The following is a 24235-nucleotide window of genomic DNA, read 5'->3' as shown; positions in this document are numbered from 1 at the left end:
TCCCTCAAAGGATCTAATCACCATTTCTAGTTCAAGTTCAAGGAGTCATGCTAGGAATACTGTTTTTCTAGATTCATTGTATCTTTAGGTTACAATCTCCCACCCTCTCTAAGTGAGTTACAGATTTAATGTTGCGAGAAAAAGTTACTTGCCCAGCAAGAAAACATACTTGTCCTGGACTACAAGATGGGAATTTTTTTCGAGCGCTGAATAAGTATTTTAGTTCTACTGTGATGGTATTTTCCTCTGCATATATAAGATTTTGTTTAATGTCATACTCTTGTTTGTTTGTTTGTTTTGTTTTGTTTTGTAGGCCGCAGTACTACAAATTAATAGAAGAGTGCATCTCTCAGATTGTGCTACATCGGAGTGGTGTTGATCCCGACTTCTCCACTAGAAGATTTCAAATTGAAGTAGATCCTCTCATAGGTAATAGTTCTAAATTTTGTCTTTTTTGTTGTTAGATATGTAAAAAATTCTTTTTGTATCTCTACATTTAAATAATATTATTCATGTGTTTTGTAATTCATGGTTTTGGTGTAAAATGAATGTTTTACTTTTGTAATTGCTGCCTAAAAGTGTACCTTATGTTGAATGTGAATGAGTTCATATTTTTCAGTTACAGCTTGCAACAAAGAAGTTTTATGCATGCCCTTTGTTATTTTACAAATACTAGTTAATTAAGGCATCAAGTAAAATGCCGATTCTTTGAATTTAAACCTTAAAATTCAGAAGTACTGGTAATTGCAGTACTAAGTTTTTGATATATAATAAGGAGCTTGACACTCGTTGCTTAAAATGCCTAGTTGTGGTACTAACTTAGAGTTTAAAATGACCAATTTGGATTTAGAGACAAAAAATATGATTTATACCATTAGTCCACAAAACCACTATAAAATTTAAACTTATGCAAACCTTTTTACAGAGGACCTGGCTAAAGAAGCTCAGTACCAGGAAGCCGCTGAGAAGTCTATGCAGCTTGAAACCAAGGTATCTATAGACCCATTTTTACTGACACACCATTTTATGGATACGTGCATACCTCTAGTCTCAACTATAGACAGTTCTCTTGGTTAAAAATCTCAAGTTTTATGCTATAAAATACAGGAAATCAAACACAATAGAAAAGTACTGTAGAGGAATCTGTTATGCTATAAGATTCCATCCACAGACTCAAAACTTATAAATTATGACTAGCTGGTCATGTTTTGACTTTCTCTCCCCTCTGCAGTCCAGAACAAAGTTTATCATATTAGCATCAACCAGTATATTCTTAATTTTCAGCTTGAGCTTGAAACCACAATGCGACAGGAATGCGAAGCCAAATTAACATTGACATCAACCAATTATGAAACCAAGATAGCCACACTGGAGAAAGAACTGGAAGAAGTAAGCTGGATAATAAAATGATTTTATTGATCTTAAGTCTAGAGATTAGTGAAGAGAGTGAATTTATTCTTGTATTGCCAGGGCTTTCACTATTAGGGCCAGGGGTCAGCGGCTGGGGACTTCCCCCAGCTACGGTGAGCATGACCCTGTCTACTTTAGACCGCGAGTAGTGCCCCATTTGTCCTCAGGGATAGTAGAGGGAGTGAAACGTGAACCGCGTGGAAATCACCCCACACGAGAAAAGGCGTGGGGTGATTTTCAAGCGTGCTCGTGTTTTGCTCGCTTTACTATCCCTGAGGACAAATGGGGGACTACTCGTAGCCTACATCTACTTTCATATAGTAATCAAAAGGAAAATACAACCAAAAGAACTTCCCAGCCATTCAATTCACTGCCTGCTAACTACATATACCCAGCAACTTGAAATATTAGTCACAGCTCTGTATTCGTCCAGTATTCTTGAAGGTGACTGTTGCTTTTTTGTCCATGATATTATAAATTATTATCAAGTGAAGAGATGAAATCTTCTTTGGAGCATTCTTAACAATTTTGTACAGTAATATGACTAATTCTATGATCTAAGTGAGTAGTAGCTATAAGAAAATTGGTGAATTTTGTATTTCCCCTGTGTTTGAACAATACCAAAATAATAGAGTCAAAGTTAATCCAAGTCACTGTCAAACTGGCCTTAACCAAACTGAGTGTGATCAAAGGTAGCCCAAGCTCTAAACGTTTGACTTTTACGAAATCTACACACCCACGTCATGTAATTAATAAGTGTCAAGATATTCCATTTATAATAGCAATAAATTATATGGGGGAGGGAAATATCCGTCTACACTTGAGTTTCGTAGAAGATGCCGTTGGAGATGAAATTCTAAGGAATCACCTCAAACACACAAAGAAATCGAAAATGGAGTTTAGGTTAGCAGTTTTTGAAATTAGGTGTAGTTTTCTCTCCTAGCAGACTGATTTTTGACCTTATTACTTGACACTGCATTCAGTATTATACAGTATATTCTTTACAAGGTCAAACTCATAAAGCTTGGGTAACTTGTGGTGTGATAATGATGTATCACGTGTTAGCAGTTAAGTGCTTAATTTCAACTGTGCTGCTTATAAGATATTGTAATCCATCCTGGTGAAAAAGGCAATAATGAGACTAAACAGTAATTTATTTACTTAGTGAATGATAAACATAAATGGATTGATTGGTTTTTGTTTCAGGCCAAGAAACGAGGTCCTTCAGCAGGTAAGTTTTCCTAAAGAATTTCTTTTGGTACATTAGATTAGATATCAAACATAGGAAATATAGGAGCAGAATTCACCTGTCAGGTGATTAATCATAGGCACTTGAAAGGTGCCAAACTATCCATTGTAAAAGGAAAGTATTGTTAAGAACAGAATTATCTCAGCTGAAAGTGTTACTTCTTAAAAGAAGTAAATTTTTCCTTTGTTGGTTGTTTTAAAGATATCTCAATGAGTTGATTCCTACTGTTCTTTGAAATCACTTGTAACTAATCTTGCACCATATGAACTGAAGTATTAATTTTTAAAGAAAGAAATAGAAAACTGGTCCATTGTTGAAGAATAATTATTTAAATTGTTGAGGTTCTATAGTAAAGAATAAATCAGAAGTTGTTGTCCATTTTCAGACAATGACTTTAATTCTCTTTATTCAAGTAGTGCTCTTTTCTTGTTTCTGTATTAACTATCAGGGGAATTAACAACTAATTATTATAGATTTTAAAAACTGATTAAAAATGTAAATGTTAAACTATCGTAATATAACCACTTGTTATTATACCATAAAACAATTTATAACTACTGATTTTAGGACAAAAAGCTTATGTAAAAAAGATTGAAACTTAAAAGCAAACTACCGTACATTTTACGTTATTACTACTAAGAAAACTACAACAGTGAAGATTTTCATTGTCTTATAATAATGAAAAGTTCTAAATGTTTCTAATATATCTAAAGCAATCTATTGGAGAGGTTTAAAAGCTGTTGAATAGTTTTGTCGTTTTATATTGTCTAAAACCCCTCTTGTCTTTTTAAACGATGCCTAAAATTAGCTAACAGCAGTAAATTAATACTATGTTGTATCCTGTGTCTTTCCTTCAGTCAGCCAATCACAGAGCAGAACTGAGGGAGTAGCTCCACCGCGCTCTCGTGTTTGCTTTATTCCTTCTTCTTCTTCCTCTTCCACTCCTCCCCCACCCCCTCCCCCTCCTCCGCCACAGCCACCTCCTCTACTGACAAGTGAGTGTCTACTCGAACTTCTACTACTCTGCTTCACAGCCGTTCTTTGTGTCGTCACGCAACGCTCGAGGAGGAGCGTCGTGTGTCAATGCAAAGAACGGCTGTGAAGCTGGCAATGTTTTGACCAGTAAAATATGAGTTAAGAATTTTTTTGAAGAAGTTTTTGTTTATTTGTGTTGGATGCTCGGTAGGGAACTTGAATGGGAACGTGTCTCTTAGAATGCTGCTAAATACTTTGGTCACTGTTATCAGTTAAAATATCATGGAGGGAAGGACACTTAAAGAGACTTTTTGTGAAGCATACATAAGTCATTTCAGGACACATGAGAACGTTCTAAAGCTTTTAATTTTAGTGACACATGATTCTGAATTTAAAAAGGAGTTAAAGTTAAACATTGTAATTATAAACTAAAGCATAAAAGATAAATGAGATGTTAAAAAAAACTTCAATAATAAGTTGTTATGGTGAAAACTAAATGTAACACGGTCATCTGGAAGCGGTATTTTTTTAAAACAACGTCTTTGATAGACAGCTTAGTTTGGGAGTGGATGTGGATGAGCTACTCTCATTTCTAACAAAAGTTCTCTTTGCTTTTCAGGCGGTCCCCCCGCACCTCCACCCCCTCCGGGAGGTGCTGCACCACCTCCACCACCCCCTCCACCTCCACCTGGTGGTGGTGCTCCACCACCTCCTCCTCCACCGCCTCCACCCGGTGGTGGACCCCCGCCCCCTCCTCCACCACCATTTCCTGGCGGTGGTCCACCTCCTCCCCCTCCCCCTCCCGGTGGTGGTCCTCCGCCACCTCCACCACCTCCAGGGGGTGCACCCCCTCCACCGTTCCCTGGCATGGGACCACGCCCTCCAGGGCCTGTTCTTCCTCCTGGTGTGGCCCCCAAGAAAAAGTACAAGCAGGAAGTACAGACTAAGAGAGCTAACTGGAATAAGGTTTGTAACATTGATTCTTTACAAACTTCTGTTACTTCTCCCTTAAGATTCGCGTATAGACGCGTGTCCTTTACACTGTGATATCTCTAGCTGCCTTTCATTTTGTTATCGCGCCCAATGCGTGTGAGGTATTAGTAGTACTGTCTAGCTCCGCTGACCGCTAACTCAACACAACAACTACAGTCATGATGAGGAGAAACTATTTGACAATCATTTTAAATTGGACCGAATTTATGGTTGGCGCTCCCTTATGAAATCTGTTTGTCTCTTCTTCAGCACTCTACAGGAGCGTTTTGTGGACGGGGTAAAGGCACTAATACGTGATGACTTCAGCACAGAATTGACTTAAAACAGCAATATCTTTGTCACATAGCCCCTTTAAATCTACCCTGCACAGCAGGCACTTGGAAGTAATATGCGCCCACTACTTTCTAGCGCTTTCTACGCAGGCTACTTTAAATCTTAAATGATTATGAGTAAAAGCAATTTTTCTGTATTATTTTTTTAATGAACTCGTTTGTTTGTTTGTTTTTCTTTTTAACAGATAAACATGAGGAACTTCACTGAAAATACTTTTTGGGCAAAAACGAAAGAAGATAAGTTGGAAAAGCCGGGCTTATTTGCTGAGCTGACCAAGAACTTTGCCGCAAAAAGCGCTCCAAAGAAAACAGAAAGCGGGGAATCACTGGATAAAAAGGCAGCTACAAAGAAAAAAGGAAAAGACCTCAAAGTTATCGACCCAAAAAGCGCACAGAACCTTTGTAAGTGCAACAGAAGTTGTTTGTTCGTGTGTTTGTGTTGCTTAAAGTAAATGAAAATTGGCTTTAGTGTAACAGAAATAATGTCAACTCAATCTTAGGACATTCCAATCCTAGCAATGTGCAGGATGTTTTTCACGTGAAGCTAGTCTAGTGGCCTTAGCTCCCGCAAGTATCCTGTAGCTCACTGATAGAGAGACTCTGGACTAGTAACCAGAAGGTCATAGGTTTGATTCCTATTGCGCTGCCTGTGGCCCAATCAAAAAATGAGTCGTGTCTATGTCGAAAAAAGACAAAATGGCGGACAAATCTCCCAGAAGGCGTTGCTTGTCCTATTCTCCTCACAGTGGGACCGACTTCTGAGTGAAGGGGGTCACTGCCTTTTTACCATGATTTTCCATTCATTGGAAGCCAAAACGAGTGGTTTTTTTTTATAGTTCATACTCGGTAAAGGACGAGCTATAAACGCAGCGTCGAAAATATTTTAAACCACTGCAGCACAAAACACGCGTAGTATACGAGTCTTGTTTCCTAAGTCTCTGGTGTCACTGAATAAAGAAACGTCGCTGTCAAACTGGGCCGGGTTCTACGAAACGTGGATAGTGCTATCTGCTGGATAGATTTTTATCCAATGGATAAAGTAATTGGTTTCCCAAGTTCTTATCCGTTGGATATTGATTTATCCGGTGGATAGCGCTATCCAACGTTTGAACACTAAGCTTAGGCGCCTATGAGTTGTTTATCAAAGTGTATGACTGAAAATCCACCAGGGAATATCCTCTGATGCAAAAGCAATCAACAGTCAACTTGAACATCACCAGGTCAGACCATTTGGGTGTTTACATTCAGGGTTCGCAAATACGCCAAATTTGGCGTATTTTACGCCAAAATTGTTCAGATGACTCCACAGAGGTTACGGAGGGAGTCACTTTGACGCCAGAAATTTTCGGTAACAAACAGGGAGCCACTTCAACTCCAGAAATTTTCAGTAAAAAACACAGTTTTGTCCTTACCTTTTTCGCAACAAATAAAATTTACGTTAATTGTAAACGTTGTAAACCTTAATTAAATCATCAACATTAAAGAATTATACTGCACGACCGAATAGGAAGAGGGTAAATTACGATCAAAGCTTATTGGATGAGCTTTCCAGGTCAGCGGACCGCCACAGTTTCTTCGTGTATCCATAACGATAATGTATACATGAGAGGACTATGTTCTCGAAAGTCAGAAAATGGCGTTTTTCGTTGTGATACTCGACTCCAAATATTCCTAAATGACTCCAAAATTTGTGAAGCGGAAGTCACAGTGACTCCACTCATCAATAAAATTTGCAAACCCTGCGTCGCATGCAAGTACATTAAAAACCCGAGACCACGAACCCGCTTGACTAAAATTTGCCTAACAGTTAGCCCCACTCTATCGAGAACCTGTTAAGCCTAAAATTTGGAACAAGTTCTTATTTCTAAACCCTGTAAAAAAAAGTTCTGTACACTTGGGCAAATAAGATTAGTCAACATTCAGAATCCTCTTTGGATACATGTGTCTTATCCCTCCAACTGCAATATAATGATATGCAGATAATATGTAAGGAATAAGCTGGATACAACGAAAACTCTTAGCTATAATGTATTTTTTCCTTCAGAAAATAAGAACCAATTTAAGAACCTGAATAGCCTAAATTTGTGCTAATTACCATTTATATAAGAATCTGTTTAGGCTAATTTGGGAAAATGCGGGTATTTAGTGGCGAGTTTTTACTGTATGTGCAAGATTGAGCTTGGATTAGCAGCTTATAATGTGAGGCGAACAAATAAGCTAGGACTTCTGGCGAAATTGTGGCATGCTAACTGTTATTTCTTACTATTTCGTTACACAGCAATTTTCCTTGGCTCACTTAAATTATCTCACCACGAAGTCAAGAAGTTGATTTTAAATTGTGACCAGACCGTTTTAACAGAGAGTGCGATCAATTCTTTACTGAAGTATCTACCGTCTGCAGACCAGGTGAGCCGGCAAATCTAGTTGAAGTCACCAGAATTCTCCTAAAAAATTTTTGTTTTTGAAGGCATCTTAATTCATTCAAGTTGGTAGGCAAACCATAATCAGTGGTTTTTGAGCGATTTTCCCAAGTAGCACAGCGAAAGCGCTGTTCCAGCTTGTAAAAATTGCCGTTTTTCCTTCCTACCTGTCCTCATCCAAAGGCACCTTCAAACAGTTTTATTTGCTAGCGATAGAAACGCAAGACTAGGCCTCTACTACTATTACTCCATTTATACATAGGTACCTGTATTTTTAGTGTAAGTGTATGGGTCCGTATGTTTTTTTGTGTGTAATAAGCGACCTTGCGAAACTACAACGGTGAGGAAGGAACTTTAAAGACTGAAACTCTTTTGTGAGTTTCTTTTGCCTTCCTCAGTCACAACGAAGTGAATTTACCAAGATGTAAATTTCCTTGAGAACTTGAGCGGCGATGCAATAGAGTACTAAAATGGGTCTCCACTTGAGACGAGTGGAATAGTCGCGATAAAGTTTGAATTGAAAGAAAGCGAAGTCAGTTCACAGTGACGATTTCTATGCCGTTGCCGGTTTCGTATCGTACCTCCCTTTGCTTAAGAGCAGGCTTTCGAGCGCGAAACCCCAACACGATGCAACAGCAAATGACACTGACGTATCTTTTCTTTATTCCTCCAGATGCAACAACTTGGAAACATGAAGGATAATTTCGATGATCTGAGTGATCCTGAACAGTTTGCTTGTTTGGTAAATGCTCGTCAATTTGTTTTTATAAACTTAAAAAGGAAAATTTTGAGACTCAGAGGCATTGTCTGTTTTCTGTGGAGTAAATCCAGTACAGTGTAAATCCCGTTCATCTGAAACTTGTTTACTAAAAACATGCATAAAAGCTCGTCGTTAGTTTATGAACCTTTTTGGTGTAGCGAGCCCGAGACAGTGAAAACCTGGAAACACTGATAAAGCTTTGTATTTGACGTTATTTACATTATATATGATCAGTGCATTTTCCTCTTATTTCAGTTGAACTGACTTTTAAACTGTTATCATTTTAGCTAAGCGGAATCAAAAAGTTGGAATCTAGATTAAACATGATTCTCTTCAAGATGAAATTTCCGGAAGATATGCAAGATATAAAACCGGTAAGCTCGTTGCTTCCTAGAGTTAGGTTCGACATATTTCAAGCGTTGGAGCTTTCAGCAAAATGCTTGCAGAGAGTAGTTGTATCTTGATGCAGCTTGCGTGCAGACTTCTACGAAAGAAAAACGCTGAGACGTTTTCGTGCAGGCTTTTCTTGAAGGATAATGAGCAAAGTTCTGTTTTGAAAACAGGCTTCGAATCGCTGTAGTAACTGTAGGCTAATTTCCCCAGCAACTCGAGTGGATGTCAATATGATTTATTTTTCCTAGGAAAAACATTTTTTGGTTATATTTGTTTTTCCCATTGCTTCTCCTTGCTGTTGGCTTCGCAGTATATTTTCCGCCAATTTCCTATCCATTCAGAAGCTGAAACCCGAAATGGCCGCTTTCAAGCAATTTCCCGCGCTTTCCGCTGGCTGTGTGAATTGCTCTGAACTCTCATTGGTTCAATTAATAGTTAATGAGATTTCTGATTGGCTGAAGGTATTACTTTGGTTTCAATTGTGTGAAACAGATAAGAGAAAAGCAATGTAAACAAGAGTTGCCTTTTTCTAATAGCTCTTAACCTAACCTCTAGAAAGCAAACAGAATGACTTGAGCTGTTTTAAAAAATGTCTGAGGAAAAAAAAAAACGGTAAAGCTGGTCAGGGACAACCACGTTCGGTCTGGTGAACAGAAGTGCGGCAATTAGGGTGAAATTTCTTTCAAATTTTGATTGATACCCACCCTATATTAATCATATTCGTTTCGTTTTTTTGTAGAGTGTCGTCAATGCAACTGCAGCGTGTCGGGAGGTGAAAACCAGTCCTAAATTCGCCAAATTCCTGGAACTAGTGCTTCTCATGGGTAACTACATGAACGCTGGCTCAAGAAACGAAGGCTCAATGGGATTTGAAATGAATTATCTAACCAAAGTAAGTTGCTCACATCAATCAGTCAATTTGTTAATGTCATAGCGTAGGAATATCCGAATGCTCATTTGTAAACCGCATTGACAAAAAACAGAAAATTTAAAAAAGTATTGTAATTAAAAAGAAATGTAGAAAGTACTCAAATATTGCGGATAATATATATATTTTTTAAATATGGGCTTTACAGTGACAACAGGTATTTATGTGCTTTCAGCCTGTACGCGTTTACATAATTCAAGCTCTCATTTTTCAGCGGTTCTGCATAAGCTCTCGAAAAAGGTCATTGAAATTTAAAAGAAGGCTTCTGTTAAGTCCTTGCATGAATTTGTGGCGTGAAAAGGTGTTCGAATCCAACTCGACCGCCCTTGTTTTGGGCGATTGTACTATCAAGAAAATCCAGACTATTGTGTGAAAGCCAAGTTTATATACGACCCGTACATTTTTATGTGATGCGGGTAGATCCAAACAATTGGGGCGATCGTCGCAGAGGAGATTTCGAGGATTGCCTCAATTATCCTAGTCGTCCCGCGTTACGTCAGAGGGTTTCCATACAATGATCTCGATCGCCTGAACATATTTTGAGACGGCTCGAGCGGTAGAGACTGTTCTGGTGATCAAAATCATTCTTCTCAAACGTAAACAGCATAAGTTTGTGTGCGTTATAACCCTAATTTCAAGTATCTTTAGTTTATATTTTTTAAGCCACTTTCTGTTGACATTTTCAGTTTTATTGAACAGTAGGAATGCAACGATCAAACATTTTTTTGCATTGCAGTTAAGTTCAACGAAATCAGTAGACGGGCAGGTCACGTTGGTGCATTTTCTTGAAGATATAATTGAAACAAAATATCCAGAGATTTCAGGCTTTGAGAACGAGTTGACCCATGTTGAACAAGCGGCGAGAGGTAAGTCAACCTCACCACGTTTATAATTTCCGTCGAAGCAAAAAGACTATGATACCATTTGAAAATAACAGGTTTTCAGCGTTTCCCTTTGTGAAACTGATCGCGATTACGACATCAGTCAAAAGGGCACTAATTTAGTGAATTCTTGTTTTTTTTTTTTTTAATTTCGTCCCAATTTTCCTAACTTGCGAATTTGAATTGTTACGATTCATATGCAAAGTGGAGAATAGATAGGAAAAAACTTGTCGTCGTGTGTTCACACCCCCTTGTGAAACGTAGTTGTGCAGAGGAGTTATGCAGGTGCAGTTGTTTAGCTGATCAAGTCTGATTTGTTGTTGGTGACGTCGCTGTTGCTTAAGTCTTGAAATTCTGTAAGCTCCCACTAAAGCCACGAAGTATGCTCTTTGTTCGTCCGTCCGTCCGTTCGTTTGATTGTTTATTTGTTTGTTGGTAGGTCGTTTTGATCTATTTCTCGTAAGTAGTGCTGCCAAAGAGATCGTCTGCCCACTAGCTGATATTACCCAGCAAAGGCTGCACTACTGTGGACGTCAAATGTGTTAGGACTAAGTGATATTAGTAAAACTAATGACGTGCCTCCACCCACTCAAAACAATGTTGAATTTGAGCCAAAAGGGGTGAAATTGAGTCCTTAGCGCAACATTGCAGGATGGGACAGTGTATGTGTGTGTGTTGTGTGTCTATGGGTGGGGGTGGGGGTGGGGTCGAATCCGATCAAAGTATTGCCATTTGGAGCAGAGTCCTATATAACTAGGCAGATTTCCACAGTGTCTCAAGTTCTTTTGACTTTCATTGTAGTATAACAAGTTATTATCCAAACACATTTCAGCCACACGTATAAAAAACTTAAGGGGTTCGGTTAACGTCCTATAACTAGGCTCCCATATTTCCTTCCTTTACGTTTTCATGTTACAGCCAAAGTTGATTTTCATATTTTTTTCTTGTATTTAGTGTCGGACGAGATTCTGCAGAAGTCGATCAATTCCATGCAAGGAAACTTGAAGAAGCTTGAAAAAGAATTAGAAACTTACAAGCCACTTAACGACCCGGAGGATAAGTTCCTGACTGTTATGAAGATATCCTTTCTTACATTCATTGACTTTCTTTGAACGGTTTCAGGGGCGGATCCAGGATTTTTTTAGGAGGGGTTACACTCATCTCTTGCTCTACTTCAACACCAATAAACCACATAATTTTTTTTTTTGCAGAATACCAGTTGTATTAGAAAACCGCAGGTCATCTCAGGCGGGGCGGGGGGTGTGCACCCCCTGCACCCTCCCCCTAGATCCGCCCCTGGGTTTTGTGCACCACATAATGACATTCAGTAAAACAGAAAAGTACAGCTTAGTAGCTCCAATTTGAATGGTAGCACCTCAAGACTTCGTCCACAGACTCAAAAGGTAGAACCACCTTGCATAGCATAATATACAGTACCACAGGAAATTATTGCTCAGAAACTTTCATTTGAATGGTCACACTTTAGGATTTCATCCACAGACTCAAAAGATAGAACCACCATGTACAGCATGATAAACAGTACCACAGGAAAGTACTGCTCAGTAGCTTTCATTTGAATGGTCACACTTTAGGATTTCATCCACAGACTCAAAAGTTAGAACCACCTTGTACAGCATAATAAACAGTACCACAGGAAAGTACTGCTCAGTAGCTTTCATTTGAATGGTCACACTTTAGGATTTCATCCACAGACTCAAAAGTTAGAACCACCTTGTACAGCATGATAAACAGTACCACAGGAAAGTACTGCTCAGTAGCTTTCATTTGAATGGTCACACTTTAACATTTCATCCACAGATTCAAAAGGTAGAACCACCTTGTACAGAATAATAACCAATACCACAGGAAAGATTCATCTCAGTTTTTCCTTTATGCCCCCAAATGCATGACATGATCAGATGCAGTTTTTTTTCCTTAACTGCGCGGGCGCACGGTTTTTATAGCAGCGCCAAGGATCAAATCGATGTTCTTGTTGAGATGCACAAAAACATGACCACAATGTACAAGGAACTCGTCGAATTTTTCTGTTTGGACATAAAGAAGACATCCATGGAAGAGTTCTTTGGTGATATCAAAACCTTCTTGGACGCCTTCGAGGTAAATCAATGGTAGATTTAAGTGAAATTCGAGGTGATATATTGGCATGTAACGCGCATTGACCTGTGGAAACATAACTCCTTAAATCTGTTTTCTTCGCCCGCACAAGTACATGTAGGTGTTATACACCGTGTTGTTCGATTTCTTCACAGAAAGCGAAAAAGGAGAATGCCAAAAGAAAGGAAAAAGAAGAAAAGGATCGAAAAGCGAAAGAAAGAGCGGTAAGAAAACAATGCCCCTAAGTTTTCTTGTTTAGTTGATTATTTTTTTTTCTTTCCCTTTATAATTCATCAGGACTAAAATAGTCACTCACGGAAAACTTTACTTCACCTGATTTACGGTAGAATATCGCAACGCCTGTACAATGATTTTCTTAGGGAAATTTTGAAGTTTATTCTAAGTGGTTGTGTGTACTCTTGAAAACTATTGTCATTTTGATATAGTAGGAGTAATTGCGAAAGTAGCTCGTATCGTTTATGTAGACCCTTGTACACTTTCCCGCGTTTGACTGACGTACGTTTACGTCAAAATATGATTGGTTCGTTAAAGTGTTTTTGTGAATTACAAATGTGAGTGCTTAGCTCAGCTCTACACCAGGGTTTTAAGAGTCTTTTTTCCGTAGGAAAAAGAAAAAGAAAGGAAAAAGCGCATGGAGACAGAGAAATCCAAGAGAAAACCTGTTGTCGACATGAGTGCAGGTTCGTAAAGTGTTCATGTTCGTAAAAATCTTTATGGTGAAACAGGTGCTCTTTCATGATCGGTAAGGTTATCGGTCTAGACCAATTGTTTTAGTTAACAGTATTGTATTGTTGTCCTACAAATTGTTTTCTTTTGTAGATGATGACCAAGAGGGAGTATTGGACGGACTAATGGAAGCTCTTAACACAGGATCTGCGTTTAGAGATCCCTCAAGACCCGCAAGGAAGAAGGCAGGAGGCAAGAAAGGTGAGATCACGCTAGTCACGAAACCTGTCTCTCGTCATGCGATACTGCCACAAAATGTGCTAACGTCATCAATTGTCTAAAAGTTTGTTTCTGTTACACAGAGCGGTATGTTATTTTTCTTGCAAGATTTTTTTCCACAATAGGACATTTACGACTTTCAAAAACCCTCACTTCAAAACCTAGGCCAGGGGCAGAACTTTTGATGTGAAAATGAGTCAAATCTAAATGAGGATGGAAAATAGTTTTGATAACAAAGGCATCGCACTTAACCTGGTGATCGTTTAGGGTAACTCGAAAATAGCCCAGGGTTCCACATTGTTTAACACTGAAACACTTTTTTCACCTCAACAGCTCGACCTGTTGACTTGATGCGCTCGCGAACTCGCACAAATATACCAGTACAAAAAATAATGGAGGCGCAGGACATGATCGATCAAAAGCATCACTCGGTTAATATTCCCGTGGATGATCAACCAGTTCCTCCGTCGAGAAATCGTCCAAGAAGAGACGACAGGAGAGGTGGCGAAAAAAATGAGGCACAATTAGAAAACGAGGCTCACGACATTTTGGAGAGATTAAAGAAGTTATGAGCTTTCGAGGTGTGGTGTCCAGTGGGTCTAAATAAGACACCTGCGCACGCATACTACCGCTGTATGAAATCAGGGATTTGGTCAGAAAAAACTGAACAGCGACAGACAATTTTGCAAGGATCAGAAATGTTGGCTTTAATGGTGCGTAAATTAAATTTTATTGTGACATATTTCTAAGAGATTATCATCAATCCCTGGATCTATTATAAGAGCTATTTAAAGTAAATATTACGCCAAAGGCGTAACTGACTAGACTTTGACAGTGGTCAAACGTGCGACGCATGCCCAGTAGCTAAGCCAGGCGAAGTAAGTAAAATACCAGATCTAGTGAAGAACTCTTGCTAAGGTGTATTGCGACTCACACTCACAGAGAATACTCCTAGATTTTAACTTAGGTTTCCGTGGAAGAGTTAGTAACTGTTAGCAAGCTTGTCTGTTCTTAGTTAAAGGTATGGTGATCATCTTTTCCCATGATTTTCTTCGAGATGCTCGTCGTGTATTATTTTAAGTATGAATAGAGCCGTTTGCACCAGACGTATTGTCCAATTTTTTTTTAAAAATACCCTTTTTGCGAGTAATACTTCGCACGACAAATCACCATGAAATCTTCGTTTTACTCGTGAGATTTTTAAATAGCGCTGAAAATCACAGTAAAAATGAATCGGTAGTGGCATTGACTGAGGCGTTTGACCGCTCTGTGCACTGACTGCCCTCAGCTTCGTAATTTTAAAGTAACTTCTAAAGTGGGCGAAATAGACACCTGCTTGCAGGAGCAAGAGTTTATTTTTAGAAGAAATGCACGGTGATAAAACTGCTTGTCTGTCCAGACCAACCTTGAGAACACTACGTACTTGTTAAGTATTTTGTGAAAATGTAGCTTCTTGTAATTAAAATGGGCTGTATTGAGTTATTATTTTACGCCATAGGAGTGTAAATTTCTTAGTGGCGAAATAATTATACTGTCTGTATGGGTAAAAATCTAAACCGGAATTGTAACGTAAGTGGGGCAAAAATATATCTTTTATTAACAACTGATAAATCTCTGGCAACTTATTGTTGTTGCTGTAAAGGAAAGTGTAGGAAATAGTTTTAAAAATCAAGGTTTTTTTCGTTCGTACTTACATGCAGAAACGCTGGTATTCTTGACATTTTATACAGTAAGAACCCGTACCCATTTAAGGACACCCAAGTTTCGCTAGAGGCTAAAATCGCTCTTTATAAGGATAGAGAGTGGCTCTTAAAATTCTTTCTTGATGGTGTATGTTCGGCCAAATTTCTGCTTGGAGGTTCTTAATTAATCCCCAGTTTCTTGTGTGCGAGTTTTTACTATGTTTGTGAATATTTGGAAGTTGCGTAGTCCTTGAAAGATTGCGATTGAAGCGCAGCCATATTTTTTTTAACATCGACAGCTATTGTAGTATTTATTTGCGTAACGTATTCTTCACTGTTTAATTTATAGAGTTACTCCATGGTTATAGTCACTCAGGGTCTCAACATTAAGATTTTAACCCATGATTGGGTTTCATTTCTTGTGGATTTACGTTCTGTAACTAGATCTCTGGGTAAAGATTCAACAATATTTTATAAACTCCAAACTCCAGTTACCTATTCCTAGAAAAGAAAATAGAGAAGTTAAGCATCACGTTTACGTCAAACGGAAAACACGAATTTGTACCACGTGACCAAGTTTCCTCCTAACTTGTCGTTTACTGTTCATTATTTCTACACCTAAATTAATAGTTTCACGCAATTTTTTATCCATAAGAATTGCTTTGAGCTGTGTTTATGTGCTTTTTTTTCGATTTTGAGAAATTCTCAACTTGAATCTGACGTTTGCCGTTTGCCGTATACGTGAAGCTTAAACTCTTTAATCGGAACACGTGCTACCACGCTATCTTTTTTAACCCTAAGTTAAATGAAGTCTTAACACAAGTAACCCGGGCGGGGCCTGTACTCCTATGTGACTATCTCACAGGAGGCCCCTAGATTCCTCTCTTTCTCTTTTCCTTTTCTTCTTTGTGTTCCTCTCTCCCTACTTCCCAGTTACAGAAAACGGCAGCAATTTAGTTTTCTGTGCCGCCGTTATTTAAACGTCACGCAACGCTAACTTTAGAGAGAAGCGTTGCGTGACAAACAAATAGATGGCTTATGGTACTTGATAAAATCACTAACATAGTACGCGCGTTTTGATTGGTTAAAGACCCATGGTTTATTGTGCCTGTAAACTCATAGTTTTACTTAAAGTTATTACCACACTTTCTATGGGTTTACCGGCGTGATAACCTACTTGGGATGCTGGGAGAACGCTCGAAAAGCTTGTAAATCACTCGCCTTCGGCGTGGGTTATCACGCTGGTAAACCCATAGAAAGTGTGGTCTATTGCTTAAAGGAGTGATTCCATATGGAGGCTTGTATAGGAAAATGTTATGTTGCATCCTTCTTTTTTGTATTAGGGAGCTTAAGCAAAGTGGTAGTTTCTTGGTGTCGCGGACGGGTGCTATCTCCAAATAACGTAATACAAATGATTGAAAAGACACTGAATAATAGGTTCCCGCGACACTAAGAAACACCGAGCAAAGTCGTCTTTGAACGATGCATGTCAACTGGAAGCGTTCCTTTTTCATTTTTAATGACTTGATGCTGCCAGTTCGTATTGCAAAGTGTCTCTACTCTCATAAGGAGGATTTTCTTTGAATTTTTTGACAAATCGACTGCCTAAAAATGCAAAAAAAGTTAATTTGTGATTCGCTCAAGAGAAGCGTGACGTCACGTAACTCTGTTGGCAAAATTTCTGTATCTCATCAATGATGACATTTGGCATTGTCAAAACCTTGGAAAAAAAGTATGGGTTACCGTTTTGTTCCTGAGTGCAGGTCATTCATGTCATATTTGCAGGACCACGGTTTGTTGAGATCCAGAAATTTTGCTTCCATGGCAACGTGACGTAACGACTTCTCTGTATTTAGAGCAATGAACACGTGACACATTGTGGTGCGCTGGTCGTAGGCCATGATGTTTTATCAGTTTTCAGTTTATCACATGACAGTCTTGAGGGTGGGGGTTTTCAAGGATCAAATTGCCAAGGAATCAACAAGCCAAATGTTCTCCAGTAATTGTTTCTGAGAAAATGACGTTAAGAAATGCAGTTCTGTAATTCTATGGCTCAAATGAGTCTGTCCTTGTATACAGTATTTGGAATTATGGACATGGAATTGTGTATTGATAAACATGTAATGACAATAAAGTAAATGAGAGTTATTCAGCTGTTAGTGTGCGCTATAATCATTTCTCTTTGAACTTAAAATTATTTTCAAAAAGAGTTATTGTACAGAATTGCCTCACAGCCCACTGGAATTTTATAAATAGTCACTGCTTGTTTGTTTGGGGAACATTTTCGCTCTCCACACAAACTGGTTCGCTTACATGGGAGATTATGTCGCGCGACAAATAATGCTGAAATCGCCGTTAAGTCGAGGGCTCTTTACACAGGCGATTTTGGAGTTGCACCCAAGTTACAGCCCTAATCGCGCGAAAAAAATGCCTGTGTAAGTGGGTCTTGAGAGCGTGCGTATTAAGCCAAACTTCCCAAAGGTTAATGGTTTCGACATTTTTTAGCTTACTGGCTTTATAGCCAGCGCCTGTGTAAGAGTGAATGTAAGGTCATTTCTATTGGCGGTAACATGGAGAATGAATGAATGAACTTTATTTAGGTTTCAGCTAGATATTAGCTAATTGTGGACACTAAAAGAACATTCCAAATACAAAATAAAATAGAATTCCCAGCCCGGAGGTGATTATCCTGTGCTATAATATCCCATAGTGTGATTCCTCAATGGGTCACATTCCAACGATTATACATGTTATGCTTTACCTTATTATGGGGAACTAACGCTTCACGAAATTAACGCAAACTTCAAAACTTCGCGTTAATTTAAGTCGAGTTCATTTTAGCAATACCTTAATTTCATAAGGCGTTAATTTCCTATTTTAGCGGAGCCTCCATTATATAGAAAATGGAAGCGGCAAACCTATGGATGCAACAAAATTAGTATTCACGTGACCGTCCGTCCGTCCCTACGTACATCTACCCCTACCTGTAAGCCGGGGTGAAATTTCAAATTCAAGCTCCCGCGCACGTGTATTTTTGGTAAATCGCATGGCCACCCGGACTTTTAAACGGAAAACAACAACAACAACAAAGCCGAGTCTTTTTTCGACTACATTAAAATGTTTACACTGACGTGAATAACAAAGAAAGAGTTATAGCAAGAGCGAGCGCGAGAGACAAAAAACAAACGAGACGAAATTCGTTAGAAGAACAACTTGAAAATTCTGTGTGTTGAGAAAATGAGAAATGCTAGCGGCCAGTAAGGTGAAAATGAGCGGCAGTGAAGAGGAAAAGAAGCAACAAAATTGAGCACCTACGACATATCCTCCTTAAAACATGTAACTAGGAAGATTCACCTTGTAGTCGTGCAAATGAACAGCAGAGCTTCTTAGATCTATTGATTTTTTGCCGTTCTCGATGCCGTCGCCGTTTAGTATTACATGATTCGATTTTTTGTTCAGTAAATTGTGAATATATTAGCAAGAGCTTCGCTTTAGCCCTGGCTAAATCTATATATTAAGGTATATTCATTAAAGATTAACGAACTGTATACCGTATATTCAGAAAGGAGGACATGACATGGGGTTAGTGCCCGGGCGCTTATTTAACATTTCTAGCCACTAATTCGAAGCTCTAATTCCAGCACTAATCCGAGAAGATGTGGACGCTTATTCGAGGAAGGTGTATCTAGGCTTCATGGGGACAAGTGGCCTGTTGGCAGATCCTCTAGTTTCTCTTTAGAGATCGTCTAGCGCACGCGTATATCATTTACAAATTCAAATTAAATGATGAAGCTCTACTCTTCCCAGATTTTGTAAGTAATCAATCTCAGATACCGAACACAGACTATAAAGTAAGACAAATGCCTCCGCTGAGTTCGGTTCCTTCGATAATAATATTTTTAAAAGTTAATGCAGTTTTAAGCTGAATATCCCATCTAATATATACCAAGAGAGAATCTCTTGTATATATGTAATCTCTACCCTCTTTGCTCTTTTTTTTCCTTTTCGTTCTTTTGTATTTTTGTTATCACTTGATTGTAAATATGTAATGAATTGAACTGACCCATTTCCGGTTCCGGTCGTCGCTTCTCTCCCGCCCAGGTGGAGAGCGGCGACGACCAAAAAATGCGTCTGCGTTCGCAGGCCACCACTGGGTAATTTCAACCGGGTTTTGTCAAATTCTTGAGAATTTATGGATTCGTTTATCATTCCGAGGGGAACAACCCACCAAGGTTTGGCTGCACTTGTTTTGCTAACCCTCCCCTCCCCAATTTCGATGAATAGTCCCACTATGGGAGGTTGGCTTGCATTTATTGGCTGATTACCACTGTGACGTAACAAATTGCGTAATTCTAGAGTATTTGATCGCGAGCTCGCCACACAGTTGTTCTCTTTCACGGACTTGACGTAAAGGATTTTTGAGAGCGTGAGTTATCTCGTTCATTTTACCGGATTTGTCGAAGATGTAAGTATATGCCAAGGATCGCTAGATTTTAAGGTGGAGTATCTGTCTGGGGAAAATTCTCCTTTTTCCAGTAAACTTCACAGGACCTCCGTGTACACTGCATGCACCGAGAGCGCATACATACAAGCTATTAGCCTTCATAACAGGCGCTTTATTATAATATTTATGGCCTTTGAAGTGGCTTTCCAGTGCAACTAGCAAAATATATTGCTAATGTGTTTTCTTTTACGATAAGTGCTAAGCCATTTCTTTGCCGACTTCCTCAGATAGTGGGGGCGGTGCGAAGGGAAGCTTATCAAAGTCACAGAAAAGTCGCCATTATTTTCCCTTACTAAGCTTATGTGGACCCCTGGAACGTGTTAGCGAAAGGTCTGAAGAAAAACCTCTGTGGTTTAATATTTAGGACTTTTTAAAAACAAATCCTGAGAATTACTTCACCTCAGCGTAGAATAGTCGCTTAAAAGGTCGTAGCGGATCAGTTGTAGGTCGTGGGGGTGTGTCTAGGTATCCCTGTCGTCCTGGGCACAATTTAATTTTGCTTAAATTTACAAGCGCAAAATTTTTTAAGTGTAGCCATAGGCCGTTTTCACTAGAGATGGATTATCCGTCTCAGGCGGGTTATCTGTTGGATAATTCATGTCCGACGGAGAAACCGTCTTAAAGTGAAAAGAGAATGGTTTTTAAAATTTTAGATAAAAATGTCTGACTTCATCCATCTGTTAATCCTCAATTTTGATGGATTATGAAGACATATTGTCTGTCTGAAGGGTGAAAATGTCCATTGCTGAACCGAAAACAATAGCTACACATGTAAATAACACTTGTAAAAGATTTATTAAATTGACCCCTTATCATCATGGACCTCTATTGTTTTTATGGAATCCTGTTTTCACATTGATTAGCTATAATATCTCATATCTCATTCATTAAGACTTCTTTAATATAGCATCTCTGTTTTTCTCTCAAGCTGATTATTAATGCATGTAACATATTTTATTTATATACTACAAGGCACAGTTTTGTATGATCAAATGTATTTTTTACTTTGCCTTAATGCCTTGCCTCTTCGTCATTTCTTTGTAGATGGCTTCTGCACAAAAGAAACAACTTCACTTTGTAGAAAGCTTTGGTCTGAGTGGTGCTGCAGCTATCATATCTAAGACAGCTGCTGCCCCAATTGAGAGAGTGAAACTTCTTGTACAGAATCAAGATGAAATGCTCAAGGCAGGGCGACTTGATACGCCTTATAAGGGGGTCATTGATTGCACTGTTCGAACTTACAAAGCAGAAGGGTTTGCATCCTTTTGGAGAGGTAATGCTAGTTTGCATTAAAAGTGAACAGAGTCATAAAAGTTAATATAGTCATAGAATTCATTGCTGTCTTTTCACACATGGAGCAATACCGTACCGTAAACCGTATTTACTCAAATAAGCGCCGCCTGCTAGTAAGTGCAGCATTTAAGGTATGAAAAATTTCATAAGCACAGCTGCACTAACTTAGGTAAATATGGCATGCATTTTAAATTGAAAATTCCTTACGTATTAAGTCCCAAGGGGGCTTATTTGTTTTCATCACTGTTAATTCTCACCAGTGATGAAATAACATATTATATATATGATATTAATAATAATTTTTATTTTTGTTAATGTAACACTTCATTTGCAGTTATCCAGAGAAGGCGTGTGTTGATCAAACTGGAATTTTTCAATTATTATTGGGTTGTGAAGAATGTATGGGAGTAAAGAGAGAGTTAGGGGACTTCCTTCTGGACTGTCAGTAATCTGTTATGCAGTTGTAGCTACAAACCCAACCATCAAAGCATTTCATTTTTTTTTTTTTTTTTGAGGTATAGATAACAAAAAATGAAGAGGGGCTTTGTTTGAGTTAGCAAAAACAGGCTCAGGAAAATATGAGAGAAAGGGGTTCATGTTCTTGACCTGTAGTGACTGGATCATCTTCCATTTCAGTAGCCCTGCCTTTGTTATTCACTTAAAAGTTTGCCTTTTCTTTTTGAGGTCAGAAAACAAAATATGAAAAGAGGGCTGCTGAAGGCTTATGTGAAAACGAGCTCTTGAGTTATTTTTGCAAACTTATATTTTAACATTAAGGTGTCAGTGACAAAAATCCCGAGATATTGGGTTCACTTCCTATGCTATGTTTGTTTACCCCCCCCCCCCCCCCCCCCACCCACCCCCAAGTTATGTGTGCTTTTGAACTCTTAAATTCTGCTTTTCAGTGCATCATGCATGCTTCTTGTCTTCTCTTTATTTCAGGCAATCTGGCCAACTGCATCAGGTATTTCCCAACCCAAGCTCTGAACTTTGCTTTCAAAGATCAAATCAAAGCTCTATTCAAGCCAAAAAAGACTGATAGTTATGCCCTCAAATTCAGCAAGAACATTGCCTCAGGAGGGGCTGCAGGTGCCATGTCATTGATGTTTGTTTACTCCCTTGATTATGCACGGACCCGGCTGGCTAATGATGCAAAATCAGCTGGGAAAGGTGGAGAACGCCAGTTCAATGGTCTCATTGATGTGTACCGTAAGACCCTTGCAAGTGATGGTATTGTTGGACTCTACCGAGGTTTTGTCATATCTTGCGTTGGCATTATTGTGTACCGTGGATTCTACTTTGGTTTGTATGACACTCTGAAGCCTCTTCTCCTGGGTGATGATGCTTCTTTGCTGCTCTCCTTCATACTTGGTTATGGAGTAACAGTAACTTCTGGTCTGGCATCATACCCAATTGATACCATCCGGCGACGAATGATGATGACATCTGGCCAGGCAGTGAAGTACAAGGGATCCATCGATTGTACCATTCAGATCTTGAAGAATGAGGGTGCGATGTCCATGATGAAGGGTGCTGGAGCTAACGTGCTGCGTGGAATGGCTGGAGCGGGTGTCTTGGCTGGCTTTGACAAGTTCAAGGAATTGTACATCAGCTGGCGTTTTGATGACTAGAACTGGAATTGCTTTTTGTAAACAACATCCTGAACTGAATCCTGAGTCAAGTACATGCATTTACATAACATCTTTGTACCCTTTAGAAAGGTCTACGTGTAAAATTACCAGAATGTGACTATTGCAATATGGGTGTAACTCTCACTTTGCAGATGTATATTTTCAATAAAATATGTTAAAGCCTGACATTGCCTTTTCTTTAATCTGCCAAACGCTTGGAAATTCGGGCAAGCAATGTGTAATTTGGGGGGAGGAAGTCCACAAAATTTGGGAGGAACCTGGGTACTAAATACAACCGCAGCTTTTTTGAGCCCGGTTGGAGCCCAGGTTCTGCTCGTAAAAACTTGAATGGGTTACCAAGCTTTTGGAAAAGTCGTCCCAAAAAATCTTTTTGCATGCAGCTTACCTTTTTTTAATGGTATTAAATTCTCCGGTGAGCTGGTAAAGCGCTTGTGCAAATCTGCCACGGTAATTTATCTTATTTTCATGCGCGCAAACCCTAACAATAACCACCCTCCACTCTTTTGCACTATAGGTAGCAGTTAGTAAATCTCCTCGGTTTTATGGTCATATTCGCGCTTGACGATCTCAAAACAGAAGCCTAAGGTCTGTGAACAGACTACCATCACCGGGCAAAACAACCGGGTTATCTGTTAAATTCTTGAGAAATTATGGAGTTGTCATCATTCCCGAGGTGTAAAAGCCCAGGTCTCGGTGTATTTGTTTTCCCAACCCTCCCTTCCCACTGGTTGATGAATAGTCTCACTACTCACTAGCAGGTCGGTCAGTGCATCATGCTTCAAAACTATATAAAATGTCAGCAAACCAAAGATTGGCTCCACTGCTGATCCCAAGGCAAACCTTAAAAACAAGTTAAACTTGACATTCGCGGTTCAAATTCCCCACCCTACGCAATCAAAGGTCCAATTCCCCACTGCCCCTTTATAAGTGATCGTCAAATATCCGGGGTTTGCCCAGAGGACTAGGGGGATGTTGAAGTTTCGAAGTGATCGGCGCATTTGGTAGATCGTGACAAAGTACCCGTACCGTCAAATCCCTCTTTACAGACACCCGCTTAATACGGACACCTTATTACAGATTAGGGACATTTGTTTTGTCCCTGGGGAAAGAAAGCCCTTAGTACACTTTCTCAAACTTCAACCCGCTTAATATATACACCCTGTTAATACGGACACTTTCTAAGGCCCCCTCAGTGTCCGTATTAACTCAGGTTTAACTGTTGAGGTCGAGGTGAAGGGGCAAGAAGAAATTCATGGGAAAGGTCGCCATTTATTATTTACTAGAAACTTGATACAACATTTTACGACGTGGAAGCTGTAGCTTAGTACAGGGGCGTAGCTAGGGGGGGAGGGGTCCTGGGGTGCCCGTGACCCCCCCCTTGGTGGGCCTTCTTTTAAGCACAAAACCTACAATATTCAGGTGGCGAAAACGCCATGACAATATCTTGGCCGTAAAAGCCATTGTTGCAAAGCCCACGATCCCCGGATGATGATCTGGTGAGTATCCTCTGTGACCCCAACCTCGTCCCCAGGGCTTTTCCTTTAAAAAATGGGTGGGGCGGGAAAAATCCTGGCTACGCCCCTGTAGTACTGAATCGAAAAAGGGAAGGGAAGGATGAATGGTCCTTCAAAAATAAGAGCAAAACGCGCAGGACCCTTCGCGCTATCAAACTAGCGAAATTT

General features: G+C 39.3%; 2 protein-coding genes across 3 annotated transcripts in view; both read left to right on the top strand.

Moving 5' to 3' along the window:
* LOC140948540 (protein diaphanous homolog 2-like) overlaps positions 1 to 17256 on the top strand; it is a 34291-nt gene extending 17035 nt beyond the window's left edge. The window contains exons 11-27 of the mRNA XM_073397790.1: positions 314 to 429; positions 926 to 990; positions 1285 to 1389; positions 2617 to 2641; positions 4254 to 4600; positions 5145 to 5361; positions 7238 to 7365; positions 8053 to 8121; positions 8427 to 8513; positions 9272 to 9424; positions 10197 to 10326; positions 11296 to 11420; positions 12295 to 12459; positions 12612 to 12680; positions 13082 to 13157; positions 13297 to 13404; positions 13756 to 17256. Of these exons, the coding sequence (XP_073253891.1) occupies positions 314 to 429; positions 926 to 990; positions 1285 to 1389; positions 2617 to 2641; positions 4254 to 4600; positions 5145 to 5361; positions 7238 to 7365; positions 8053 to 8121; positions 8427 to 8513; positions 9272 to 9424; positions 10197 to 10326; positions 11296 to 11420; positions 12295 to 12459; positions 12612 to 12680; positions 13082 to 13157; positions 13297 to 13404; positions 13756 to 13994 (2224 nt within the window). The 3' untranslated portion in view covers positions 13995 to 17256. The remainder of the gene's footprint in view (positions 1 to 313; positions 430 to 925; positions 991 to 1284; positions 1390 to 2616; positions 2642 to 4253; positions 4601 to 5144; positions 5362 to 7237; positions 7366 to 8052; positions 8122 to 8426; positions 8514 to 9271; positions 9425 to 10196; positions 10327 to 11295; positions 11421 to 12294; positions 12460 to 12611; positions 12681 to 13081; positions 13158 to 13296; positions 13405 to 13755) is intronic.
* Positions 17257 to 19480: 2224 nt separating this feature from the next.
* LOC140948320 (uncharacterized) lies at positions 19481 to 22718 on the top strand. Of its 2 annotated transcripts, none has more exons than XM_073397548.1 (3): positions 19481 to 19569; positions 20653 to 20881; positions 21844 to 22718. In XM_073397548.1, exons 2-3 carry the CDS (start codon positions 20653 to 20655, stop codon positions 22530 to 22532), a joined length of 918 nt encoding a protein of 305 aa, XP_073253649.1. In that variant the 5' UTR covers positions 19481 to 19569; the 3' UTR covers positions 22533 to 22718. The 2 variants fall into 2 exon arrangements, with proteins under 2 accessions (XP_073253649.1, XP_073253651.1); XM_073397550.1 differs by lacking the exon at positions 19481 to 19569 and adding an exon at positions 19920 to 19938.
* The last annotated feature ends 1517 nt before the right edge of the window (positions 22719 to 24235 follow it).

The sequence above is a fragment of the Porites lutea genome, chromosome 9 (genome assembly GCF_958299795.1).
Source record: "Porites lutea chromosome 9, jaPorLute2.1, whole genome shotgun sequence".
Taxonomy (NCBI): domain Eukaryota; kingdom Metazoa; phylum Cnidaria; class Anthozoa; order Scleractinia; family Poritidae; genus Porites; species Porites lutea.
Note: the sequence above shows the minus strand (reverse complement) of the source record. Positions and strands in the feature narration are given on the sequence as shown.